General features: G+C 47.5%; 1 protein-coding gene across 2 annotated transcripts in view; it reads left to right on the top strand.

The window, feature by feature from the left end:
- Window positions 1-10,332: 10,332 nt before the first annotated feature.
- NBAS (NBAS subunit of NRZ tethering complex) overlaps window positions 10,333-18,130 on the top strand; it is a 1,050,553-nt gene continuing 1,042,755 nt past the window's right edge. For both annotated transcript variants that reach the window (XM_077488811.1, XM_077488809.1), the window contains exon 1: window positions 10,333-10,485. In XM_077488811.1, the coding sequence (XP_077344937.1) occupies window positions 10,384-10,485 (102 nt within the window). In that variant the 5' untranslated portion in view covers window positions 10,333-10,383. The remainder of the gene's footprint in view (window positions 10,486-18,130) is intronic.

Here is an 18,130-nt window from a genome sequence, read left to right as displayed (position 1 = left end):
GTTCGAATTTGGGCTCCGTTCGAAAGTTCTGGTGCGAACCGAACCGGGGGTGTTCGGCTCATCCCTAGTGAGGATAAAAGGCAGTCCCTTAAAGTGAGGATCCAGTGCAGAGGCTGTATGAAGGATCTTCTTCTCTGCCTCACTGCTGTACCTCTTCTGGAGATCTGTTATGATGGCATTCTTGATCTCATGGACCATGGGTGTATCTGTCATGCTCTGGAGGAGTTGTGCATTTAGAGGGGCAATGAGAGGAACTGTAATGCCCCGTACACACGAGCGGACTTTTCGACATCCAAACTCCGACGGACTGAGTCCGGCGGACTATCCGATCGTGTGTGGGCTGCAACGGACTTTAGCGAAGCTAAAGTCTGACGGACTTTAGAAATGAAGCATGCTTTAAATTTTCCCGACGGAACTCCGCCGGACCCGGTCCCCTTTGAAAAATCCGCTCGTGTGTGTGCTACTCCGACGGACTAAAACCGACGCTAGGGCAGCTATTGGCTACTGTCTAGGAACTTCCTACGTCGAATCCAGTCGTACGTCATCACGTTCGACTCCGTCGGAGTTTGGTGTGATGGTGTGTGGTCAAGTCCGTTCGGTCGAAAAGTCCGCCAGAACTCCGTCGGAACTCCGGCGGAACTCCGGCGGAACTCCTTTGGAGGTCTGTCAGACTTAATCCCTCTCGTGTGTACGGGGCATTAGATTGCGCTCTTCTGACATCAGCATGGTTGCATCCTTCATTAGCTTTAATGCACTCACAGCGTCCTCTGCATTTGACATCTATTTCATTGAGAGTGCAGAGATTGGAATCTCCTTTTCTGTCTTCTGGAGACAGCAAGGTGGCACAGACTGCAGGTTGTTGTTCTAAGAACCTCTCGACCATGTCATATGCGCTGTTCCATCTTGTTGGCACATCAGTTATCAGCTTATGATTCTTCAGGTCAAGACATTTCTGTTTCTCTTTTAGACAGTGGCTTGCTCTAGTGCTGCGGTGAAAGAATGTGGATATCCGTCGCACTCTGCCAAGAAGCCTGGAGAGTGTGGCAACTTTCAACCAGGAGGGGTCTACAGTTGGGGTTGGCCCAAAACTTTGCTGGTAGAATGAATAGGCCAAAGTGGTGACTTCTGATCCAGTGTACACCAGACATCTGCCCGGCTGTCCGTTGAAAATCACTGTCACCACTGGGCACCCAGAAATCATTGTAGGATCACGTTGAGGCAGTGAATGAACATTTCCCATGGGTCGCCCCTCCGCCACAGGAATCTCTAGTTTAAAGGATGGTTTTGTACATTCTGGGCTCCCCGTCTCTCACAATTCCTTGCGACATAGCCTAACCGTCCACACTGCCAGCATTTTCGGTGAATATCAGGGTTCCTCTGGAGGGGGGTTGATCACCGCCCGGGGTTGTTCGGACCCGCTCCGCAGAGCTGCCACCTCTTGCCTGAGGGAGGTGACCATATCAACTAGGTCTCGTATGACCTTTTCCATCAAAGGCATCCCCAAATGCGAGGCGGTGGCAGGGCATGGGGCAGTTGCTTCCTCCCGCTCCACTGGCCACCTGGCTCCATGAGTGAGGGTAACCTGGCTTCTGGCACCAACCCGTTCATGGTCCGGCTCTTCCTGTTCCCTCTCAATGGCCTCTTGTATGGCCTCCAAGCATGGAGGCAAAGATACACAGCACAGTCACTTCTGATTTAAGTGGTAGTTGTATTCGTCAGCACTATAGGCACTTTCCACTGACTGACACAGTATAAACCCGAGCACACAATGCGTATCGGTAGAGGCTGATATTCACACACGTTACCAGGTAACAGTGGTATTCCTAGATGGATATAGGCATCTGATACACTTGTCCCTCCCTCACAGCGAGGACACTAATTTTATTATGGGGAGTCTTTCGTCTGACCAGGATTGCTGATACAGGACTCCGTAGGAACCCTGAGCTATCCCTCAAAGGCCGGAACACTCTCCCTACCTTCTTCTAATTCTCCCTCACAGCGAGGTCTCTGTTCCTATCTATATACACACGTGTTCTGTTCTCAACGTGGCTGGGCTTTCCTATATAAGTGTAGCGCCAATACTCCTAACGAGTATGCGCTATATGTTTAAATTTAGTTTTTGCCTAAAACTGTAATGAGTTTTGGGACTAATTGTGCTAAATTGTACTTTGGCATCAGTTTGGCTGGGCTGTATAGAAGTTCTGCCTGGTCATGGGTGGGGTTGTACACCTGTGGGAGGCTATAGAACACAGTCTGGTTGGACACATTGGGTACCAATCTCTGTCTCCGAACCAATCAGTGGGAGTTTGTCTCACTGCGTAATCCAGGAAGGGGTAATTAAGGTGCCGAAGTTGTTGCTGACTCCGTGGTCCTGGTCCTCCTGACCAGCCCCCCAGGGGCCCTCATGGCCTGGGGTGCGGATCCATCCGTTTCCGAGCCTCAGAACTGGCTAGTTAGAGGCACAGTAACTGGAAAGAGGATTCTAAGGTGTTCCGGTGCCGTCTCGGGTTTTGGAGAGGCCCAGCAACTCTACATGCGAACAGGGGAGGACTCTTCGGTAAGAGAGCCACGCACAAGGCTGGCTGCTTGGTAAGAGCCTGGAAGCTGAGCTGCCATGGACATTGATTGAATCCACAATTCTTACGGTATCGCCGGACCGGCTGAAAGATTCTGGTACAGTAAGAAAAGTTCCTACTTCTACCCTTCCAGTTGTAACTAAGTTTCCAACCAAGTCTGCGTGAGAGACTTTGAAAATCGAGAATTACCTGTTGGCTGCTAAACCCAAAACTTAAGGATTTATCCAACAGTTAAAGAGTCCAATTGCGAGCGGCTGTTCCCTGGATTGTATACATAGAAAGAGATTTTTAATGAAGTCAGCAGTTCCAAGCACCTGAGCTAAATTCTACCCTGATACCCTCTATTCCCAACTTAGAGACAGAGTTTGTTCAACCGTTTTATGCAAAATAAAAATCCTAACAAGGAATTCAAGTGTCGGTCTGTACAGTTACTGGGTTATCAACCCTGGGAACCCCTAGACAAGGACAATGAGTACGAGCTGGAGGAGGTAATCGGTAAGCCCAGAAAAATTCAGCCGCTCCTTCGGGGGTAAGTGCTACATGAGATATCCACCCAAAAATGGCCGACCAAATCTCCCAAGATTTGCTTGTCGTATCATGACACCAGGCTTTTCCAAAATGGTGCTGGAGTCAATTATAGAGGCCAAAAATCTCTTTGCATTCAAGAAGTATCTGGTGCCCATGAATATACCTTACACTACCTCTATGCCTTACAAACCACTCTATATGGAAGGATGTCAACAGCTTTTGGCTCTGTAGGTTCTCATTAGACTCAAGGAGGCCTGGGACCTTGCTACAGTAGTAATACAAATCCAATAGACAATCTCAAACATGTGAGATATAGGGTGACCACGTGTCCTGGATTGCCCAGGACAGTCCCGCATTTTACAGGTCTGTCCCAAGTCCCAGGCACCTTCACTCTGGGACAATACAGTGTCCGGTAATGAAACTGACACAGCGAGCAGTCCGGAATGCTGGGAACATGGGCAGACTGAGCCGCCAATCTAATGCCCCGAAAATAGGTCACCGCAACACAGCTTACAAAAACTGGGCCATAGCGCTGGCTCTGCCTTCAACTCCACCTGAGACTCTACTGGCCACTAGTTGCTTGGTGTCTAACAACCAGTGACGCCACGTCAATAACTCCCTGCCCAGCATTCAAAGCGGCGGGGGATTTAACTTCCACTCTGCACCTAGTGCTCTCCACCAAGGTCCATCCAACTCTTCTATCTTCTCTGGACCTCCAGCATGCTCTAAAGGAAGAAAGAAACTAATGTGTAAGGTGAGTTTGAGCGCAGGCCAGATTGATACAGTAAGTGCAGACAGTGTCATCATGAAGGAGCCGGGCACAGTCACTGCAGGAGGGGTTCTGGCTGGGACTTGTGGTCCTTCACTTTTGGGGAATGTTACCCTCCAAAAGTGAAGAAATACAGGTCTTAGCATGAACCCCTCAAAGCTGAGGATGTGACACCCCTCCAACTAGTGAAGGACTACAGCTCCCAGCATGAACCCGTGAGATCTAAGGGGTTACATCCTTAGATTTCAGGGGCTCATGCTGGGACTTGTAGTCCTTCAATTTTGGAGAGAGTCACATCCTTAGATTTAGGGCGTTATTGCTGAAACTTGCAGTCCTGCACTTTTGGGGAAGGCCGCCGCCCCAAAAGTGAAGGACTACAGGTCCCAGCATGAGCCCCTCAGAGCTGAGGATATGATTCCCCCCCCCCCCCCCCCAACTAGTCAGCAAGTGAAGGACTACAGGTTCCAGCATAAACCCGTGAGATCTCAGGGGTTCATACTGGAACTTGTAGTCCTTCAATTTTGGAGGGTCACACATCCATTAAACAGGAAGGGTTGGGGCAAATTTACTTGTAGGGGGGGCCGCCCGATTTTAGTCTTGCCTAGGGCAGCACAAAACCAAAATACACCACTGGACACAGCCTCCCTAACGACGAGCTGACGATGGAATCTATCACTCCTTTCCCTCCTGAGTGGCTATTTTTACCATTGAGCGCTAGGACATCACGTCCTCCTAGTCCCTGAATGGCAGTTTGGAAATGTGAGATAAAGCATACAAACACTGCAATGTGTCGAATCAAAAGACATCAACATAGTAACTATTTACTATACATCCATCTTTTCCACAGTTTGTTAAATAATGCACATATGGAGTTTGTGTAAGTACATTTTTTTTTCATATGAAAATTGCATGTTATTTAGGTCTACGGCTTCAGAGGGTTTGGGTGTCATGTTTTTAGTCCAGTGCCTAGCTATCACTGTTTTTGCTGTCACCACAGCATGCAATACTTTTGATGCACTTTCACAAAAAGCACCAAAAACAAGAAAGCTTGTTTGGCTGTACTTCTCCTGTTGATCACAGGACTGTATTTCGTTCTACACTCCTGTGACCCGTTTTTAGCAAACAGTGGTAGGGTTGCCACCTGTCCAGGATTGACCCGGACAGTCTGGGTTTTGAATCATGTGTCTGGGCTTCAGACCACCTGAAACCCGGACACATTATTCAGAATGGACTGCAGTTCCCCAAGTAACTGAGTACCACAACCACCAAGTACATAGGTGTGCGCACGGGCCCCACCCCCATACATGGACAGGAGAGGAGAGATGGCTCAATCTGCTCCTCCTCCTCCCTCCCTTACCCCTCTGTCTGCCCAGCAACACTCCTATCCCCTGTGTTCTGTGCCTCAGGAAAGGGATTGGCGGGCTAGAAATTTTAAGCTCAGCATACAATGTTGATTTAAGGTGTTGATGCCTGAGCCTCCATCTTCGAGTGAGCTCACCATCCAAAGTCTGTGAGTACACTAAGGTAAGGGGGACTCAGATGTAAGGGGTGCCCTGTGGATTCTGTTGCAAGGGGGGCTTTGGGAATCTTGATTTTAGGAGGAATGCTGGGAACTCTAAAGTAAGTGGGCACTTTGGTGAGAAGAAACACCCTTACATCAGAGTTATCCTTTACACCGCATTCGCCCGTAAGAAAAAAAATTGCCCTGTGCGACTAAAGTGTTCGGGTTTCGCTTGAAGAAAGGGTGGCAACCCTAGACAGAGGGCTGAAGCTTGCTGTCGGCTGAAGTCACAGAACCGGTCCAGCCTGAGGAAAGATCAAAAGATCAAAAGATCCATAAGGTCAGGATCCGTCCAGAACCCTGGACTGACACCTGGCTCAGGCTCTCAGTGGCCAGCTGCTCCCACCCCCTTCTCAGCCCATTACTCCAGTGAGCACGGGGAGGGGGGGAAGAGCAGACAGCGGTGACAGAACCATGCGATCAACGGTGTTTAATAGATGCTAGGTAAGTATGATTCTTTTTTATGAAACTAATAGTGCAGCACTAATAAATAAATGAAAATTAATATTAGAACCTAATATAGTCCATATATACTGTACACAATCCCATTATACAGTAGGTGCTTCAGATCAATCAAGATAAGTCCCACATGCTGTGAAAGTGATGAAAAAATAGTAGAAGTGTCACCAGCCAATGATTTCACTCCACACTTACCATGGGAAGTGTGACCCCCTAATAAGAGCAGTCTAATACACTTTGTTTACAATACACAAAGCCAAAGTACCAGATCACTGGAATATCCTCCCTTGTGTAAGGGCTCCTTCACACGGACGCGTCCATGTACGGAGTCCACTCTGCTCAGCGGGGGGATCGCTCCATCGATACACCCAAAGTACACCCGCACCAATCACCTCAGCTAATCTGTGGCTGTGCAAAAAGCCGTGAATAGCTGCGGCCGCCAGCACCGTTCACTATAATGACTGGTCGCTGGTGGCCGCAGCTATTCCCTGCTGTCTGTACAGCCAGTAATTGTGCCTGCAGTGATCGCTGATAGACTCACACAAAATACATCCAGCACCAATCACCTTAGCAGGGGCAGACTGACCATTGGGCCACTCGGGCACTGCCCGAGGGCCCCATGCCACTAGGGGGCCCCATCAGGGATGCCAGCCTCAGTAAAACCAGGGACAGTATGTAAAAATATGTGTCTTTTTTTTACATCTGTCTCTGAAATGTCCCTTACCGACATCCTTTTGGTCTAAAAATCCTGAGATTATAGCTGCCCCACCTCTCCAGTACCTTTTCAGCCAATAGAAACATATCTGTGTATACTGTGTGATTGTATACTGTGTGTGTGTGTTTGTGTCTACTGTGTGGCCCCATAATCTCTGATTGCCTGGGGGCCCCATAATCTCCTATTGTCCGGGGGGCCCATGAGTTGTCAGTCCACCCCTGCACCGACACACGACCGGTTTTCCCGTCGGAATAAACTCTGAAGGTTTTTTCCGACGGAATTCCGCTGAAACTGTCTTGCGTACACACCATCACACCAAAGTCCGATTGTCAAGAGCGCAGTGACGTACAACACGTACAATGGGACTAGAAAAAGGAAGTTCAATAGCCAGTAGCCAATAGCTTCTGTCTCGTACTTGCTTCAGAGCATGCATTGTTTTTGGTCCGTCGGAACAGCATACAGATGATCGGTTTTCACGATAGGAATTGATTCCATCGGAAATATTTAGAACACGTTCCATTTCTAGGTGCGTCAGAATTTTTGAAAAAAAGTCAGATGAGGCATACACAAGATCCGAATATACGATGAAAGGCTTCCGTCTGACTTTCTCTGTCGGACATTCTGCTTGTTTATACGCGCCATTAGGCCTTGTTCACATAGGCATACTACAACGTACATCCATGCCAGGGCTGTGTTTGCCCACACAGGATGCATATGTGCTCTGTGTATCCCTGTGTAGCCTGTGCCATTCATGCTAACTGGGATGAAGCAACTGCACAGCCACTGCTCCCTATTTCACAGCCATGCGGATTCATGGCCCCCATTGCTGACAGTGTGCGTTCAGGGCCTTGCTCCCACACAACAGTCAAATTGGAAGCGGTGGCCGTGTCCATGCAGTCACTGCATCCCAATTGCCATGAATGGGACTGCCATCCCCGGATGTGAACGAGGCCTACATTGGCTCTAAACCCCCTCTAAATACATACTCCACAGTGGATTGCTTTTCAGAGGGCTGGTATAGTAGGGTGACCAAATGTCCCCGTTTCAGGGGACAGCCCCCGATTGAGGACCAAGTCTGTCCCCGGTTTTGTCCCCGGATTTGACTTCAACAGGTGCTGGAGCAATTTTCGAAGACAGTCAGTGCAGAATAAAAATTATCTGTGTCCCTTTCTGATGATGATGTGCTGGTCAGAGCAGATGGACTATTTCTTCAGTTTCCGGCAGATGCCCATTCAGCTCCGCTCACATGTTCTTCTGCCTTGGCTCAAATCCGGGCCAGCCGCCTGCCTGCTTATCTCCTTGCCTTTCCCGGCAGCGCCATTTTCCTCCGCTCCCCACCCAGTAGTAGCCGGGGCCTGGAGAGTGAGACCTGAGAGGCTGTGAGGCAGGCGGAGGCAGCAACGGGCAGAGAGAGGCAGCTGAGCTCAGCTGATGATGTCCATTAGCAGGAATAGAGGGGAAGCAGATCCAATCGTGCTTTCAAGGCTTCAACACAGGTATAAGACCTGTCAGAAGAAGAGAAGCGTCACACAGCGGGAGCCTCCCATTGCGCGGAGCTGCCCGAGAACTAAGAGAGACGCCGTGGAGGAATATGCCGGTTGAGAACAATGGAGCAAGAAGAAGATAATCGGTGGAAGAAGAAGATGGAGGAAGAAACCGAAGGATGAAGAAAGGAAGAAGGCCAAAAGAAAGAAGAAGACTTTAATAAAGGAATTGTCATTTTTAACACTTTTGTCACTTTTTTGGTGAAATGGTAGGGGTACTTTTGTAGGGGGAGGCCGGGATTTGGGGGTCCCCTTGTTAAAGGGGCTTCCAGATTCCAATAAGCCCCCTGCCCGCAGACCCCCACAACCACCGGCCAGGGTTGTGGGGATGAGGCCCTTGTCCTCATCAACATGGGGACAAGGTGCTTTGGGGGGGACCCCAAAGCATCCTTCCAATGTTGAGGGCATGTGGCCTGGTACGGTTCAGGAGGGGGGGCGCTCTCTAGTCCCCCCCTTTTCCTGCAGTCTGCCAGGTTGCGTGCTTGGATAAGGGTCTGGTATGGATTTTGAGGGGGACCCCCACGCCATTTTATTTTTTTGGCGCGGGGTTCGCCTTAAAATCCATGCCAGACCTGAAGGCCCAGGTATGGATTTTGAGGGGGACCCCCACAGTTTTTTTTTTTTGGCACGGGGTTCCCCTTAATAGCCATACCAGACCTTAAGGGCCTGGTATGCTCTTGGAGGGGAACCCATGCCGCTTTTTTTTTAAATTAAAGTCGCCTGGCCTGGGGGCGACTTAAAGTCGTGTTGTAAGTCGCACTCTGATTCACACTCAAGTCGTGTCCAAGTTGCCTCCCAAAGTTGCGCTGGAAGTCGTCCTGTGTGAATGGACAGTTAATGATATGGCGTGCGCTATTATCAATTGCGCCGGCATTTTATGTGTTGTGCTTATGCGTGCGCTGGGTCATACGCTTGCCGATCGCCTGGTAGCAGATTTACTGCTACAGGGCGGTCACGCTGCGCAGGATCATGTATATACGTGATCCTGCATTTCTGGGTATCAGAGCCAATCAGCGGATCCGGCGGACTCGCCTAGTGGTCTGCCTATGTAAACAAGGCAGTTTGCCATTCTGTCAGTATGGAAGACATTGAATCCTGTGATCCTGCAAAGCAGGTACAGGGATCTATGTCTTCCCTTAGTAAAAGCACCTCCCCCACAGTGAGAAAACACTTGTTAGGCAGACACTTAACCCATTGATTGCCCTAGATGTTATCCCCTTCCCAGCCAGTGTCATTAGTACAGTGACAGTACATATTTTTAGCACTGATCACTGTATTAGTGTCACTGGTTCCCACAAAGTGTCAAAAGTGTCACTAATGGCATGTACACACGAGCAGAATGTATTTTCATTGGATATTACGATCGTGTGTATGCTTCATCTGACTTTTTTTTTTTTAAAATTCTGACGGACCTAGAAATAGAACATGTTCTAAATATTTCCGACTGAACCATTTCCTAGCGGGAAAACCGATCATCTGTAGGCTGTTCCAACAAACCAAAAATGACGCATGCTCTGAAGCAAGTACGAGACGGAAGCTATAGGCTACTGACTATTGAACTTCCTTTTTCTAGTCCCATTGTACGTGTTGTACGTCACCGCGTTCTAGACGGTCAGACTTTGGTGTGACTGTGTGTACGCGAGACAGTTTCAGTGGAACTCTGTCGGAAAAACCTTCAGAGTTTATTCCCGACGCGAAAACTGGGCGTGTGTACGCAGCATTAGTTGTCCACCGCAATATTGTAGTCCTGCTTTGAGTCGCTGATTGCTGCCATTACTAGTAAAAAAAAAAAAAGTACGTCCGGATTTCATTTTAAAAATCTGGTCATCTTATGGTAGAGCCTGCCTCTGTGTAGTGAGCTCCATGAGCAACTCTAGCAAATGCATCGCAGAAAGCCCATTAGAACAGCTCAGAATGGAAACAATGCCAGGCTGGCTACTGCAGGGAATTGACCAGCCTGCCTCTATCTCAGGTCTTTAGGACTCATGTGATGAGATGGAGCTAAACAGCTGCATTTTTTTTTATACTGTAGATATCAGAACTAATGATAACATCAAACTCCTTTCAAATTTGTATTTGTAGACAGACACTTGAGTCAGGCCACGTCATAGAGACTTTATTATTTGCCAGCCTGACTCCTGTCAGCACAGTGTGGCGGAGCGGGGAGGAGGACAGGAAGTTTGTCACCAGCCAACCACCGTACATGTCAGCGCACACTGCCAGGAGTAAAGATGGCGGCGCCTAGTGAGCAAGCAGACATCGAGAGTACCGATGAAAATATCTTATACGATCTTTTGATAAACACCGAGTGGCCTCCGGAGCCCGATGTCCAGGTCAGGGGCAGTAGGGGGAGGGGTGCAGATGCAGAATTGGGGGGTTTATAAGGACAGATCTGCCCGTGTCCTGTACAGGTGAATGGCACTGGACACGTAGCAATACACAGCTGTCCAACCTCCACTATAATCATAGGGATCCAATACACCGGACAGGGAAATGCTGGTTGCCTGGCTTTGGTAGTTTCTGAACCACTGGCTCCGAACAAGCATGCTCCCAGTGAAGGCAGAATTTCTGGGCTGGCTGCTTGTTCTGGGGCTCTGGTTCTGTAAAGTACAAATCCAACCAAAAGTTTTTTTCTTCAAATGTGAGATGGTGTGGGGAAGGTTTATAATTGGTGGTGTGTTTGAGATGGCCCAGCAGTTTTTCTCCTGGTGAACGAGGGTGGGAAACGCATATTAAATGTACTATGGATTGGGTTGATTTTAACGCAACGCACTAAAAGCGTGATTAAAAAAAGCAACACACATATTCATGAAAACACTTATTGCATTTTCTATCATGCTGATGTGAACAGCCCCAGTCCATGGAAGCTTTGTGACAGTTTTGATGAGACTCAGGCGTCTGTGCCAGATTCAGAAAGAATGATCGCCGGCTGGCGGTAACATCATTATCATACAGCGTGCTGTTCTGTATGTCACATGTGATGCAGCCCATTCATTTTAATTCTATGTGCGAGAAATCCTCAAAAGAAGTCCCTGAACCTTTTGAAAAATTGCACCACACTAAAAAGCATGGGGTGGCTTCATGTGTTTTGGTGCACATTCACAGAAGCGTGGGGAGCCATGAAGAATTAATGGCACTACTGCATGCTTTCAGAAGGGCAGTGTGTTTCTGTGTATTGCGGGAAAACGTATTATATTGCTCACGTTCCCACAATGCACAACTGTGAATGTAGCCTCATGGATGTGACAGTTTCCTATGCTAGGCTTATAGTTGCTAGGATGCTGGTAACTAACGACTAGAGATGGTTTCTGGTGTTTCAAAATCCCACTTGCCCGATCCTGCCAGGAAGCCGACACTGCACAACGCTAATTACAGGCAGTGAGACATTTCCTGGGACCAGGGAATTCCTCACTGCCTGTGATTAGCGTTGTCCAGTGTCGGCTTCCTGGTGGGATTTCTTACACACCCGAGCCCATCTGTACTAATGACGCATTCCCAGTCCAATTCAACTGCTGGGTGGGAGATTCGCAGGCTCACACCTGAATGTAAACAAAGGTGCTGATGTCCTTACCCAGATATGACAATGCCCACATTTATTCAAATACAGGAATGAGGCCTCATTGGTTGCTAGGAATCTGTTGGCTACACAGCTGCCTGCATCTTAGCAACTAATGACACATCCCCAGCCCCATTCAGCCCCATGCCAGACAGGATTTTCTCAGGCTCACAACTGAATGTAAACAAAGGGGCTGATGTCCTTATACAGCTATGACAATGCCTACCTTTGGTCATAGGCAGGACTCTGGGATTAGGGGTGTTTCATTGGTTGCTAGGACGCTGTTGGCTACACAGCTGCTTGCGTCTTAGCAACCAATGACTCAATGTAGCTATCAGCACCCTAGTAACTAAAGACACTGTGTGGCTTGGGAATGGAGTGTTCGCAGGGTTCACCTCTCATCATGCCTCCATGCAATAAATTCACATACATCTTTCTGATCAGTACATGAATTTGTTGCAGGCATCATTTGACATGTGCAGGCACAACATCATTTTTTAGAGTCTTTTCTGAATTCCAGGGATTGTGTTTTTGTTGATTTCAGGTCACATCTTGTCCTGATCACTGAACCGGAAGTGAGGGGAAGCTTTCTTGCTGGTGACAGACAATAGCGGCTCTTGCACAGGGTTGTACAATGTGGCTGTGGTGACTGGGAGCCATAGTCTGCAGAAATGAATTCCAGAGAACATTGTCATGCATGATGCACGTTCACAGGAGCGTGGGAGTGCCATTAAAAATGAATGGCATTGCTGCATGTTTGCAAAAGGGCAGCACATTTCTGTGCATTGTGGAAAGCACAGAATTTTGTGCACGTCACAAATGTGAACGTAGCCTCATAGATGTGACAGCTTACTGCTGTGGCTTGCTAGGGTGTTGGTAACTGATGATGCACCCCTGGCCCCAGTCAGTTTCCCAGGCTCACCACTGAATGTAAACAAAGGGGGCTGATGTCCTCACCCAAATATGATAATGCCCACGTTCGGTCATAGACAGGAATCTGGGGGGGGTGTGCCATTGGTTGCTGGGACCCTGTTGGCTACACAGCTGCCTCCATCTTGACAACCAATGACACTATGCAGCTGACAGCATCCTAGTAAGCAGGGAAACTGTGATGCTTGGGAATGGAGTGTCCGCAGGGTTCACCCATCATTATGCCACCATGCCACATGCATCTTTTTGACCAGTACATCAATTTGTCACAGGCATCATTTGAGGCCCAACACCATTAAGAGTGTCAATGATATGCTTTCTGAATTCCAGGGATTGTGTTTTTGTTGCTTTCTCTGTCTGCGCTAAAAAGATTTCACGTCACTTCTTGTCTTGATCACTCCACCGTAACCGGAAGTGAGGGGAAGCCTCCCCGATGGGGACACAAACAGCAGAGGTTCTTACACAGGTCTGTAAACTATGGTTGTAGTTGTGGTGCCTGGGAACCACGGTCTTTAGTGTGTTTGCTGGCACAGATGTTTACTTGGGCCCACCTATGGACATTTTCTGAATTGCATTCTTTTGATTAAAAAATAAATAAAAAAATAGATACCTAATATGTCACGCTTTAAAATTGCACACACTCGTGGAATGGAGACAAACTACGCTACTTAAAAAATCTCTATTGAGAATTTTTTAAACGCCTGTACAGATTATCGGTTCAGAGTTACAGAGGAGGTCTGGTGCTAGAATTATTGCTCTTGCTCAGACTATCGTGACGGTGCCTCACATGTGATGTGAGTGTGTGACTTGGGTATGCATTTGCTTCTGCGTGTGAGTATGGAGGGATGGGGGCACTTTAAAACATTTTTGACATTATGGACACTTACCTGTCCAGCACGCCCACAATGTCGGCACCCAAAGCCAATCTGTCACTAGGCTCTCGGGTGCTGCTGCCACCATCTTTGTTGAGGCAATCAGGAAGTTAATCCTTGCGGCTTCACTTCCCGGTTCCCATCTGCACATGTGCGAGTCGCGCTGCGCAATACGGATGGCCCCTGCTGTCTTTGGGACCTGTGTGTTTCCCAGCAGACAGCGGGGGGGGGGGGGCAGGAAGTGGTGTAGATACCCACAGGTTCTGCGGATATCTATGCCTTGAAGTGGGAGCAAATACCTGTAATATACAGGTATCTGCACCCCCCCTCCCCCCTGAAAGGTGCCAAATGCGACACCGGAGGGGGGGGAGGGTTCCAAAAAGCAGAGATTGCATTTTTGTGTGAACCTCCGCTTTACTCGTACATCACGGGACACAGAGCCATAATAATTACTATGTGGGTTATCAGCCACCTTCAGGTGATGGACACTGGCACTGGGAGTACCTCAGTTTTTTTTGCCAGTGTCCTAAGGTGTTGGTTACGAGTAAAGATGTGCTGTGCTGAGCTCCACTGGAGCAATCCACGCTGGGGCAGGCCATGGAGCCGGATCCATTCAAAGTGTCTTTTCAGGCTGGATTGAATGGTACCCGGGCCTCGTGGTGGAAGAAACAAGGTTTAGCCCGTAACGCTTTTCTTTTTAGAGAGCTGGACCCCGGGATTAAGTGCTTTGGTGTTTTCAGCCATAAAGTTTTTACTGGCGGGGTGCTTTAGGGGTCCAGAAGTGTGGGTTCCCAGAGGGTCCCCGAGTTCCTAAATGTTTTGTAACGGAGCCCACTGTGAGGAGTGAAGATTGGGTTTGTTGGTTTTACCACAGAAATCCCTGCGGCCGGAAAGGTAGGTTGAGGTTTCTAATGAATTTTTTAATTTTCTTAAATTTCTCCTTTTAAAAAAAAAAGTAAATGTTGTCATGCCTAAGAGTCACCACTGGGGGCTATATAGAGCATGTACCTTGTCATGCTTTCCTCAAAGATCACTCTGTGTGTCAGCAGAAGCAGCAGGCTTTCCTCCGTTGAGCAGCTCAGACCTCTGGTAAGATTGTGGGGGGGGGGTGGATTTTTACCACTAAACCCCCCCCCCCCCCCCCATCTGAACAAAGCTCTCCCTGGATAGGGGGAAGCCAACACGATTGGCGATGCCGCTCCTTTTTTTTTCACCGCCCCTGCACGGCGGCTTGTTATAGGTCTCCTCCTCGCCATCCCCTCCCCACACACAAGTCAATCCCATCAGATCGGAGGCCCGCTCTCAAGTGCCCCGGGAAGACATCACCTTTGACGAAACGTGTAGGGATGAGTGGCGTGCTGAAGTCACCACGATTCTGCGCTGATCCTGGAAGCGACGGGCGGTGATAGTGTGGCCGGCTTGAGTTTTATTGTGTACACGCTTTATACTTAAGGACATGTAAGTGCAATATGATTATCATTTTATTAAAGTAATTTACAATATCACGCTATGGTGGTTCCTTTTTTCTTGTATTTGGGAAATGAGCGGTGTGTACGTAGGAGCATAATTATTGTCTGAGTGGAGCATTTGAAAACGGGATCTACCTTCTCTGATACATTTACCCTGGCTGGGTGATAACTAAGCCATTGTCGACATCTGATCTCTCAGAAGGGATCAAAGCTGCTGGTAAAGCCTCATACACATGATAGGACTTTGTACAAACTTTCCCTTGGATTTTTGTACAAAGGGCATCGGCTCTGAACTTGTATTGCATACACACAGCAGGACTTTTTCAGCCAACTTTCACCAAATCATGTAGTTTTTCTGCTCTTTACTGCCACCTTTGGTCAACTTCTGTATTGTTGTCTGATCTTTTGCATTGGTTCTGAGCATGCCTGTTTGTACTTTGTACAAAAGTCTTATGGTTTTCTGTACACACGATCAGACTTTGCTCCATCGGACTTTTGTTACCAGAAAGTTTGTCCGTTCGCACAGCCAACAAAAGTCAGATGAAAACCAAAAAAGTTTGTCCGATGGAGCGTACACACGGTCGGATGTTGCTCCAAAACAGCTAATTTGCATGTTTGTTGTCAAAAAGTCTGATCGTGTGTATGGGCCTTTAGTGGCAGTATTGTCCATGGTGGAGGATCCTTGTTCCTTCCTTTGACACATCTTCATGGGTGTTGTGTTTAACATGACAGTGAAAAGTGGACTAATTAACTCTTCACATATAGGGTTTTTTTTAGAGACAATATTTTGATCCTAATGGTTGCGGTTTATGTTCTTATCCAATTTTTTAATGTATTTTTTTCATGTTTATATATTTAATCTATGCCACATGGGTTAACACTATATGGTAAATTGCATAAGGTTTATCCACAATTTTTTATTCATTAACCTATATTATACTATATGGGTTAGATACTATATAGTTACTCACTTATTGTAACGCAGATACACCCAGAAAAGGGTATTCTTGCCCCAGGCAAAGATCAGCGCCATAAAGGAACTGATTCAGGTGGTCGAAGCAAAGAAGAATCCTTCTATTCAGCTTTGCATGAGGTTGTTGGGAAAGATAGTGGCTTCATTCGAGGCTGTTCCTTATGCTCAGTTTTGTTCGAGGCTGTTGTAAAACAGTATCCTATCGGCTTGGAACAAGAAGGTCCAAGCTTTAGATTTTCCAATGTGTCTGACTCCAAAGGTGTGCCGGAGCCTCAGTGTATGGTTAATAACCAAAAATCTGCAAAGGGGAAAATCCTTCCTACAGTGACCTGGGAAGTGGTAGCAACATATGCCAACCTTATTTTAGGTTGGGGAGCAGTCGAGGCAGAGGAAACTGTCCAAGAGAAGTGGTTTAGATCAGAAATGACCTTGCCCATTAACATTCCAGAGATGCTGCCAGAGCACTTGGCTCTGAGGGCCTGAATGTTCAGTTTACGGAATTGTCCCGTCAGGATCCAATTTTTTTTTTTTTGCCAAATGTTTTTGCAATTTTAGGACTCTGGATAATACTGGGGTGCCATAAAGTGGCTCTGCAGCTTAACCATGTATTTGTAGTTGTGTGCAGACTAAACCCCTGTTTTTAACGCCTACTGTTAGACAAGATAATTCAGTTGGTTGCAGGCTAGTTGGTAAAGTGAGCTGGGAATTTTCTTTGGTGTTGTTTGACATGCGTTTTTCCTACCATGTGCTCCTTGCTGCAAAAGCCAGTTCTAGGTGTGGGCAGTGGCCAGTTGTTTGTATGTATAGCCAACACTTCTTTTTTTCAGTTTTGTATAGAGTGGGGTAGAGTTAAAACCCTTGCCAGGGTATTTTTTTTTACAAATTTTTGTTTACCATTGAGGAGATAGGGTTTTTTTTTTTTTTTTTTTTTTTTTTTTGTAATTCAGCCAATGGACTTAAAGTGGAGTTCCACACAAAAAAGTGTAACTTCCACTTATCTGATTCTACCCCCCCCCCATTCCGGTGCCACATTTGGCACTTTTCGGGGGGGCAGGGGGAGCGGGTACATGTTTTTGACAGTTACCCTGTTCCCATTTTACCTCACTGCAGCTAGGCACATCAGAAGTCCGGCCCCCTCCTCCTCCTCCTCCCTGCTCCAGGCCAGTAAGAGATCGCAGTGCGTTTTGCACATGCGCAGTAGGGACCCGGCCTTCCCTTACTGGCACTGGTGGCGGTAGCACTTGACAGCCGATAAAAGCATAGACTGGAGTGCCGACATTGCTGCAATCCTGGACAGGTAAGTGTCCTAATATTAAAAGTCAGCAGCTACAGTATGTGTAGCTGCTGACTTTTAATTTTTGAAGGGGGAGCTGAATACTGCTTTAACGAAACTAACAGATTTCTCCCTCCACAGAAAGGAGGTGACTGGAGGAATCTCTTCTCCCACCGACATAAAATATCTAATATAAAATATCATAATATATGATTTAATAATTGACTGTGAGTGGGGACTCCCACGGACTGATTCAAATTTGGTCAGTTTTTGCTGAAGTGGTCAAATTTTGATCATTTTATGGTTGCTTTAGACAGGCACCCCATTAGAATTTTTTTTTTTTTTTTTTTGTAGAACCCTAAGATTTTTTGGTTTATGCTCACTTTCTTTTTTGGTGACAATGATCACAGTACCAACATACTTCTCCCTTGTGTACAACATGAAGTTGTAGCTGGGTGCTGCAGTGACAGAGCCCTTGTATAGGCTGCCATGGTGTCATGGTACCGTAAGAGATGACTGGTGCTGCCCATTGATCTATAGCAGGTGTCAATATAAGAACTCCCCTGTGGTCAGGCTGCACAGCTGTGAGTGTATGTGAGAAGTAAATGAGCAGTGCAGCTAGGGTTGCTACCTGTCCAGGATTTACCCAGACAGTAAGGGTTTAGAATCATGAGTCCATGTTTCAGACTGCCTGAAACCCGGACACATTATTTAGACTGGACTATGGCTTCCCAGCAGGGTTGTTGACTGCAGTTGTCTAAACTAAGAGTGTCTGTTACACCCTTTCACACTGTCCAAAGCCAGCACTAACAACCCCCCCCCCCCCCCCAACACAGATGGGAGAGGAGAGAGGTTTTGATCTGCACCGGCTGGAAATTTGAAGTCCAGCAGCCTCAGATACATTT

Source organism: Lithobates pipiens, unplaced genomic scaffold, assembly GCF_037356315.1.
Source record: "Lithobates pipiens isolate NorthernLeopardFrog02 unplaced genomic scaffold, aLitPip1_a1.2 Scaffold_18, whole genome shotgun sequence".
Classification (NCBI taxonomy): Eukaryota; Metazoa; Chordata; class Amphibia; order Anura; family Ranidae; genus Lithobates; species Lithobates pipiens.
The sequence above is the reverse complement of the archived record's forward strand: the minus strand, read 5'-3'. Positions and strand labels throughout refer to the sequence as shown.